The sequence below is a fragment of the Fusarium solani genome (genome assembly GCF_023522795.1).
Source record: "Fusarium solani strain SB1 chromosome Unknown bctg00000009, whole genome shotgun sequence".
NCBI classification, from domain to species: domain Eukaryota; kingdom Fungi; phylum Ascomycota; class Sordariomycetes; order Hypocreales; family Nectriaceae; genus Fusarium; species Fusarium solani.
This window is the reverse complement of record NW_027072144.1, coordinates 894,541-904,071: the sequence shown is the minus strand read 5'-3', so window position 1 is coordinate 904,071 and position 9,531 is coordinate 894,541. Positions and strand designations below refer to the sequence as shown.

Below are 9,531 nucleotides of genomic sequence, written 5' to 3'. Positions count from 1 at the left end.
TCGTACACAAGGCACATCACGGGGTGCAGAATGGGCCGCTGCCTTGATAAAGTTTAGAGAGGAAGATGTAATTTTGTGCAATTACTTGGTTGATGCTTCTTTAAAGATAAACATTGATAGGTACACGATCCAAGTGGCTATGGAGATAATTCTTAACTCCGAGCACGTGATTATTAGCCCCAATCTGAGTGCCATTATTCCGTCGGAGTCCCGCCATTTCCCTCCCATTCATCGGCTGTCTTCTACTGGAGCTCGTAGCGCGTTGCCAAGATTGTCTGGTGCGCTAGAGTTCTAGAGACGTCAAGTCATCATGAAACTGCAATCCGGGCCACTTTTTCTCAGAAGCTGGACTCAGATTGAGGGGCCGAAGCTCATGTGAAGCTCCGGGCACAGTGACCCGATCGGGAACCCCACATCCTCATCGGGTTCTCCCACATTCGTATCGAGGCCCCGTATCCATTGGCCCAACCACCCTGAAAAATTACACCGATCTCCGTATCGACTCCATCGAAGCGAGGGCCTCCTATCTTGCGAAGACCGAGGCGTCCGAGTAAGCTTACAAGTATCAATGTACCACGGCTAAATGCCGAGTAAGAGCGAGGCGCGAAGCAAGCAATATAAATGTCCTGGAGGAACCTATAGACTGATAAACCTGCAAGAACCTAGAACGGGACCAATCCAAAAGTACAAATCACAGCAAACACATTCTCATTATGTTGGAAAACCAAGCCGCCTGGATTCTTGCCCCCACAGCCAACCCTCTGGTCGTCAGGGATGCCCCGAAGCCGACGCCCGAACCCGGACAGGTCGTGATCAGATCTCAAGTCATTGCTCTTGTCAGTTGCGGAACTTCTGGCAGATGATTACCAGCTGCTAACATTGCATCGATCAGAACCCCGTGGAATGGAAAGTCCAGTATGAGGTCGCCTCTCATTTGCGTTTGTATGAATCACTGAACTGAATTTGGAAACTAATATAGAGATTTTGACTTCTTCCACAACAAGTACCCTCTTATCCTCGGAGCGGATGTCGGCGGCATTATTGAGGAAGTGAGAGAAAACGTAACTCACTTGCAGAAGGGACAGCGAGTTATTGGGTTAGTATTCCAAGTGGCGGTGCTCTGTAACATGGTGCTCATATACTTCTCACTCCTTTCCCCAGCTTTAATACTCCCATTTCTTTGCCACAATCCTTTACTCCCCGAATGACATGCCACTACTCTCGCTCCAGGAACAGTACTGATAGTATTTTGCTTTCAAAAGATACTGCATGGGTCTTGGAGTCAACGATCCTCGATTCGGAGCTTACCAGAAATATCCTCTGGTCTATGAAACTCTCGTCTCACCAGTCCCCGACAACTTGAGCTTGACCCAGGCCGTGGTGCTGCCTCTTGCCATCACCACAGCATCTGTAAGTCTTTACCATCCGGCACACCTCAACTTTCCTCTGCCCCAGAAGAACCCAGTCGATAACGGCAAAACCGTTTTAATCTGGGGTGGCGCTTCCAGTGTTGGCTCGACGGCCATTCAACTGGCGGTAGCTTCCGGCTTCAGGGTAGTTTCCACTGCCTCAAATCGTAATCATGATGCGGTACGTTCCCTAGGAGCATCTATTGTTCTCGACTACAAGTCACCTACGATCGTGAGCGACGCCGTAGAAGTTTTGAAGGACTGTGACCTCGCTGGCTGTTACGATGCCATCTCTGAGTCGGAAACGCTGGAACCTCTTGGTGCCATCCTAGGCCAGCTCGGCCCGCATAAGGTGTGCCTCGTCGTTCCTCCCAGGGTATCAGTCTCCAAGAACATGAACTGGACTATTTGTAAGTTTCTATTTCAGGCGTCGTTTGCCAAAGTCTAACATACAGCAGCGTTGGCCTTTGAGATAATGAATGAGAAGGGCAAGCCTATTGGTGATTACATCTGGCACAAGTACGTACCTGAGGCTCTGGCCGATGGTAGGCTGCAGCCGAAGCCAGATGCGTTGATGATCAGTAGAGGTCTCGAGACCCTTCAGGATGGCTTGAATAGGCTGAAGAATGGTATCTCGGCTCAAAAGCTCGTCGTCGAGGTGTAAGCAGAGGACTGGAGATGAGGACTGAGCAGCTCGTCAGCGGGAAATGCACTGGCTAAGCACTTAGATCGTCTGTCAAGTATGATCCACTTCATCGAAGCAAGATGCGCTACTGTTATCGTTCTGTGAATACCTTGTTGATAGCTATCAGAGGCAGTAAAGAGATGGATAGAGCGGTGATTGAATATAAAAACTAGATCTGTAACTTATCACTACGATCGAAGATGGAAGAAATAGCTGACTTGATTACAGGATTGTTGCTGCTAGTACCGCGCTTACTTCAATTATTATGCCCGTATCTATAAGAATCGCTAACATACATGAGGTTACCTAGTAAGATTAGGTGTCATACCATTCAACACCTGCCCAATCGTCTGGGAGACCGCTGAACTAACTCCATTCCATCCCGTCTTCCTGTTGAGAATCCGGAGCGACTCCTTCAAGATTCTCGGGCCACTCTCAGCGCCATCGAGAAATCCAACACCGGTGATATGCAGAGGTACTGACGGGCCTAGTATAGTCCACGACTTGGAAATATCATCGTCGAGCAGCTGATCGATTCGTAGAGGCTTTCCCGTCCGAGATGGAGGCTGGAAGGTCGTGCTAGTCTCCTTCAGCGAGATATCCTCAAGTTGGACGTAGATTCGCATATAGAGGACTGAGATGAGCAGCCAAAAAGGGTCAAAGAAGTTTGTTGTGTTCTGGTTGCGAATTATCCGAAACAGAATTGCCGAGTGTTGTAATGCTTCTCTGGCGCTTTGCTGGTTCTCGGTTACCCACCGTGCCAGTTCCTTCCTGGCAGCATCAGTTCCTCGTGGCGTGGTTTTCCAGCCGAAGAACATGTAGAGTGACTTTGACGGCACGCGGCGTAAGATTGATAGTAGATGGTAGGTCTTCATGTGGGTTGCGGCCAGGGAGCTTGTGTCATGTTCGGCCCCAGGCTGGCATCTGAACAAGCCAAACTCTTCATCCAGAAGCCTCTGTGGCTGCTCTTGGTTTGAGCCGTGACGGTTCCCTTGTTGGTCGCTTGCACTGCAGTTCATCAAGCGACGGCAGAGCCAGGAATGTGTGCCCCTCAGTAGCCTTTTCTCTTCTACGTAGATTGAAGTCATTGCAACGAGCCGCGCGAAATCTTTCAGCCCACCGAGATATTCTTGTATGTCATTCTTTGCGCCTAGTAGGCTGGAGAGGGACAAGCCGTTGGAAGAGCCTTTCTCTCGTTGTTAGCCGGCATCGACCAGAGAAGATAGCATGGCTCACCGCGTTGTCGTCCAAGTTCCGATTCCCATCGAGCAGCAGTGGACAAGGGTCGGAACCACTACATCCACTCCACTTTGGGGCCAAGTAGAGTGGATGTACGATTTTTAGGCAATTACATAGTGGATGTAGCACATATTCGACCGGAGTGGAATGGATGTACACACGTGGATTTATAAGTGGATTTATAGTGGATCTTTGAGGCTCTTCACAACTGTCAAGCTCCGGAGACCTTCGCTTGTTTCCTATGAGATCCACAGTCTGAACATAGTATAAGAGACAATACTAAACCCGTGGGACCATGTTGACCTTGACGCCGGGTGCAAGGTAAGTGTTCGTGAATCTATCCACCTTTGCAGGGACCTCAAAGTCTTCTGGCAAAGACAAGCGGTAGCGACGGAAAATCCAAGCAAACGCAACCGTGAGCTCTACCGTCGCAATACTACACCACAATAAGCCCATGGCCTGACAACCACGATATGGAGTTCTGAATACTAACTTTTGACCAAGACACATGCGCGTGCCTTTAGAGAAGGAGCAAAGGTACTGCTCCAATCCTTTCGCATCCGGTATGAGCCATCGATCTGGGTTGAACTCACGAGCGTCAGGGCCCCAAATGTCGGTATTCGTGTGCATTGTATAGGCAGAAATCGAGACGATTGTCTGTTATGCCCAGTTTAGTAAGAAAAACGGGCCATTTGATGAGACGTACGCCCGGAGGGATGACTTTTCCATCAACAATCAGCGGCTCGCGGCGGTCGTCTGGGACCACTCTTGGCAGTCTGCCAGGAACAGCCGATGCAATACGAAGGGATTCCTTTACAATCGCGTTCTGTAAGAGTAAATTAGCGATTGGCGTGTTTCAGGACTGAGAACTGGTTTAGCTGTCTGGATAGGGGTTTATGTTGTTAGAGTTCGTCGGTAAGGGAGACACCAGAACGACACCAGGGTTCCGCAAAACAGGTCTGCCTACCAAATAGTCGACTTTCTCGAGCGATAAAAGAGGGGGAAGGTTTCACCCTTCGGGATTGCTTGGTCAAGTGCTTCAACAAGCTTTTCATGGATTTTAGGGTTACTTAGGATGTGTATGGTTCCGGTAGTCAGGGTGAAAGCCGTCGTGTCTGCACCGGCAACCATGATATCCTGCGCCTCGTCGATACTACGGACATCCGGAAGGGAGCGGAGGTTGTCAAAAACAACGGGATGGTCGGGTAGTTGGGATCTTTGCTGAAAGTATCGCAGCGAATTTTCTGCATACTGGTTGGAACGTGAGTGGAATGATTCGGGGCCGGAACCGGGAAAGAGTCTTGGTGACGCACCTCTCTCATGTCTAGAAGCGTTCCAACCTCTTTACTAAGAAGCCGCACAACTGGACGTGGCATTACATTGCCGGCAAACCGCAGCCATGGGTTGTGCTGCATGTCGAAAATGCTCTGGGAGGCCAAGTCGAAACCATCCAAGAACCAAGAGCGAAAGCCATTGGCATCTTCTCCAATAAGGTCGGCGGATCTCGCAAAGGCAAATTGCATAACCACCTCGGTTGTCAGAAGACTAATTTATGTTACAATTAGAGACCTGGCTTAACATGTCCGGCACGTATGTATCATGGTGTTTTGATCACTTGTGCTATTGTAACTTACCGAAAAGCATCATAAACATTTACAGGCCCGTTTTTATAAAGTCGATCAATCTTATCTCCAAGTTGGCGTAACTTATCGTGAATTATAGGCTGGAGTTTCAGGACTCCGGCTCGAGAAAACAAACTGTTGAGCATCCGTCGGCGTTCTTTGTGAGCGATGGCATCCGTCTCGGTCAACAGCGTGTGAGGAATGTTGAAAGCGGAGTAGAAGTCGGCAGACTTGAGGAATGGTGACGACTGGCTGTAAATAACCTTGTATAATGAAGTATCTGTGATGTATAATTCGTTTGGGGCGATGCGGAGAGCATTGCAGTCTATGAGAAGGTTAGAATATACCTCGTAAAAAGCCAATATGAAAGGGCTAACTCAGGTTTCGATGCAGGTTCTCGAGTACCTCATTTGGAGACCCTTCCTTGGTTACGCGATACAGCCAGTTATCAGACGTTCTTGCTTCGCGTGGTCCGGGAAAGTTCTTGAGGGGATGGAAATAGATGCGATAGACTGACCGAGCCAGTCGAAAAAGCACATAACCAAGCAGCAGAAGTGCTCCCACCAACGCGGTAATGTGTTTGGTGCTTGCGGACATTATGCTGGAGAAGTTGAACAAGGTCGAGTGTTGAAAGATGGCAATGAGAATCGAGGATCGTTGAGAGAGGCTTGTGACTCAATTTAATCCAGGCTTCTGGACCATGGCACTCGAGGGCTATGGTTGTAAGACTTGATGACTTGAGAGAACTCACTAATCTTCGGGAGACTGACGTGCCTAGGCCAGCCGGAGCCTGCTGGGGGTGGGGTTCCCCGACCATTTACGGATACCCCTCACATGCATTCCGCTGCTGGAGGAGGCGAGGCGCGGGCGGTGATGCGTATCAGACCGATAGAAACCCGGAACGACTCCATTGAGGAGTGTTTAGGTTGCGTCCAAGATGCCTCGGCATATCGGACGGCACATTGAAGAGAGTGAGGGGGATGTATATTGTGGTATATTGGTTACGGTTTTTGGGTGTTGTTTGGCAGATTAGGGAATAAGTGAAACCCTTATATCACGGCAAGTGCCAAGTGTTAATATGTAAGTCCTCTTACGATTTACCTTAAACTATCGCTGATCTTGAGAAACAAGATCTGACAAAATATCTTAGATTAGTATAGTTACAAACAAACTGGCAGTTGGCTTTAATACGGCGCAGTTCCGATTGGTTCATGAAAGAGAGAGCTAAAACGAGAAAAAAAAAAATCACACGGAATAACCTCCCACGAACATATTGCAAACCCTGAACTCTGGGGTAAAACTCATACGCAGCGGTAGATCTAAGAGACCTTTGCAGCAAAGCTACTGAGGTATATTGGCTATGGATAGATATGATAAGTAGCTGTTATCGCGGGCGTGTCACAAGATCGCAAGAGCGGCTATCTCAATCTTCACATTTTTAATCATCTAACAGTATTTATTGCAACAAACGTTTCTAGAGTCGTGTAACCAGAGGTTCAATATCTTGGCCAGGCCTGTGACGAGGCTGACATGCAAAGCCTGGTTAAACCGAAGGACTTCGGCACTTCGACTGGGCCTGTTCTTCTCGCGCACCAACCCTCTCGCGAGTAAAGGCCATGAGAGCAGCCAAGGTTCAGGCTTTAGACCAAACACTCAACATCTCTCTGACGGTAATAGGCTTAACATTGGGACATTTGTGGTTGAGAAGCTTGCCATCCGGAAAATTAAAGCAGCCGTCAACGACATGTAACCCGAACGAGGCAAACATTGCCTGAAATAATGGCTTCGGGATATACTCGTACTCGTGTAGATGCCCGGGAAGTTCGGTAATCTCCCCCCTCTGTAGCATAGAGATATCATCATGTGTAGTGGCGAACTTGGAACCTAAATGTTCATGCCATAGTTAGCGACTTGCAGTCTAGTGATCAAGGATTGCACTTCATCCACATACCAACCGCCTCTTCTGCCAATTGCACAAACTCATTCCATGTCATCTTGTCTCCATAGCAGTAGGTTTCTTCCTCCCAATCTGGGATGTCAAGGGCGGCAGCGACAAAACTGGCCACATCGCGAGTGTAAGTCCATGTCATCGGATCATTTCCCGACCCAGGTATGGCAGCGACTTTGTTGGCAACATCGACAACGAAAGTTGTGGGGTCCATGTGACTCTCTACGTGCGGGAGACCATAGTAGTCAAGGAAGAAACCGTTGAAGAAGCGCGTCCATTCGAGGCCAGACTCGCGAAGGAGATGACAGACGGAGTTTCGAATGGCCTTTTGCGGGAGGACAGCACTAATATTTTGAGCAACCGTTAGAACTGCGACACAAACACACTTCTATGTGATTAGGAAGCCACTCACTCCTCGGGGACGGGATACCCCCAGTCGCTGGTGACAAAGCGTTTTGTAGACGCCGACCTGGACGCCGCTCGAACGAGGTTGGATTCGGCCTTCCCGGCATCATCGTTCAGGATTTTGATTGCCGAGATGACGGTGTGGATTTGCTCGGATTCGAGGATGGCTGTAAGGCCATCGACATCATCATAGTGCACCACTAGCCTTCGTGCGTCAGGCCCCTGGTTTGCGTGACCCTAGATGTCCAGACAGCGGTCAATAGGTGCATATGTTCAAGGCTGAATATGGAAAACACGGTTACCTCTCTAGCAAGCATGATGACATTATGCTTGGGTGATTTCTGCAGGGCCTCAACAATGGTTCGGCCAAGGTGGCCAAATCCACCAGCAACTGCAACGTTGACCATGGTTAACAGCTACTGCAGGAAGAGTGTGTGAGGAGATGATGTGATGAAAGGAGACAAACGAAGCAAAGGCAAGGGTGAAAATATGGTAATAGACAAGAAAATTGATGTTATAGGTGGTGTGTATTCCTTGTCATGGAATGTGATGAGGATGCAAAAAGTTGCTCAGCCGCGAGGCTCGAGGCGTAAGAGATTGTGTGGGGTACGCCGAATGCTGCCTTGTAAACGTGGGGGGCCCGAGCTCCTTGCTGGAGCGGAACTGTAACTCGGCAGATACGATACGTCTCGATCGCATCTCCCAATGACACCAACCGCGGAATAAAAGTAACTAATCATGATGCTGGGTAATGTCAGCAGAAACCCCTGGCTGCTGCTAAATAAAGTGCCAGGGGGTTAAGTCCCGCGTCATCGAACGGCAGATGTAGTGGACTGGGCCGGTCCTGTTGGACCAGGCTGAAGTTGACTTGGCTAGCACCCCATATCCTGGCTCTGCAACATTGGGCATCACCAATTGACAACGCATGCAGGCTTGGCATTATCCTACAGTCACCAGTTTTGTGTCGGGCTGAGATGATACTGGTTGGCATATATTTCTGTCTGATATGCACATTTGTGCCCCCCCTTCCCGTTGAACTATACGCAGCTGGATTGGCAGAATCGACCAACCTCGAGTCCCCACTCCTCCTCTTGCGCTATGCCAGTGCCCAAGCTAAGTTGTGGACTCATGTGGTTATGCCCATTCAGCACGAAAGATTGCAAACGGGGTCCCTCCCATTCCCTTTGGAAATCCGCCGTGGGCCCTAGAATCTCGTCGATGGGATCTAGGCTCCCCGTCCAGACAGAGAACTTGACGCCAGACTCGACGACTGCATCGTCCAGCTTGTTCGATCTGAGAAGCCCCAGAGGAGATGGCGTCTTGAGGTCTTTGCCGCCAAAGTAACCCTCCAACGCTTCGGCTCTACTTTTGGCCGCCTGTTCGAAGTGGAAAGGAACTGAGAGGAAGATGATTGCCCGAAGCTTGACCCCATGCTGAGTGCACTTAGTGATTGACTCACGCGAGGAACTGAATTGCCTGTGAAATAGGTACGTCGCTAAGTGTACCCCTCCGGCAGAGTTCCCCATGAGAAAGAGGTTGATAGACCCATAACCGTCTTGCTTGGTCAAGCGATCCCGCACCCAGGCGATGGCGAGTGCGAGGTCTTCACCGCCTGAGGGAAATCGTCCCCCGTCAGATACAAGTCGATAATTTGGAACCACGACGACGAAAGCCAAAGTCGTTGCAAAGAAATGGCCCACGTTGCCATAGACGGTTCCATTCGCATAACCCGGAAGGACCTTGTCACCCTGCGTGAAGCCGCCACCGTATATCCACATGAGGACAGGCTTGGGCTCCGTGGATGAGTTCGACTCTGGGTAGTAGACATCCAAGGCTTGCCGAGGATCGTCCCCGTACTGAAACGTCTCGCGACGGGTTGAATGGATAGCTGCCTCACGCGCTGCGAGCAGGGGCGCGTACGTTGCGAAGGTTGGACCAGCGCTGTGGTCGATCTCGCGTCCTAGATTGGGCAGATTGTTCATTGTGATAGAACGTGTGAGGTATGGACTATAGATTTAGTTGTCAAAGCGGTATGATGGTGGAGATGAGCGAGAAGGGGGGGTGGACGAAATATAGAGAACATTGACTGTTTTCGTAGCAAGCCTCCAGGCATGAGGGTTGTTTCATTCAACCCGAACCTGACAGCTGCTATTACGAATTCCCCCACAACATCCCGTTTAGTCCGTCTCCGCAAGTAACTGCCGAAACATCCTCCACAATGAC

The 9,531-nt window shown here is 49.7% G+C and overlaps 4 protein-coding genes across 4 annotated transcripts; 1 reads left to right on the top strand and 3 right to left on the bottom strand.

The window, feature by feature from the left end:
• Positions 1-713: 713 nt before the first annotated feature.
• Positions 714-2,073, top strand: MRS44_013348 (uncharacterized protein; the record flags this gene model as incomplete). The annotated part of the gene is made up of 5 exons (XM_065616824.1): positions 714-836; positions 893-915; positions 980-1,096; positions 1,263-1,819; positions 1,865-2,073. The coding sequence occupies 5 exons, from the start codon at positions 714-716 to the stop codon at positions 2,071-2,073; spliced, it is 1,029 nt and encodes a 342-aa protein (XP_065472896.1).
• Positions 2,074-2,396: 323 nt separating this feature from the next.
• On the bottom strand, positions 2,397-3,182 carry MRS44_013347 (uncharacterized protein; the record flags this gene model as incomplete). The annotated part of the gene is made up of 1 exon (XM_065616823.1): positions 2,397-3,182. The coding sequence occupies one exon, from the start codon at positions 3,180-3,182 to the stop codon at positions 2,397-2,399; it is 786 nt and encodes a 261-aa protein (XP_065472895.1).
• A 3,406-nt stretch (positions 3,183-6,588) lies between these two features.
• MRS44_013346 (uncharacterized protein) lies at positions 6,589-7,715 on the bottom strand (the record flags this gene model as incomplete). The annotated part of the gene is made up of 4 exons (XM_065616822.1): positions 6,589-6,839; positions 6,907-7,247; positions 7,316-7,545; positions 7,611-7,715. 4 exons carry the CDS (start codon positions 7,713-7,715, stop codon positions 6,589-6,591), a joined length of 927 nt encoding a protein of 308 aa, XP_065472894.1.
• A 630-nt stretch (positions 7,716-8,345) lies between these two features.
• Positions 8,346-9,290, bottom strand: MRS44_013345 (uncharacterized protein; the record flags this gene model as incomplete). The annotated part of the gene is made up of 1 exon (XM_065616821.1): positions 8,346-9,290. The coding sequence occupies one exon, from the start codon at positions 9,288-9,290 to the stop codon at positions 8,346-8,348; it is 945 nt and encodes a 314-aa protein (XP_065472893.1).
• Between the last annotated feature and the right edge of the window lie 241 nt (positions 9,291-9,531).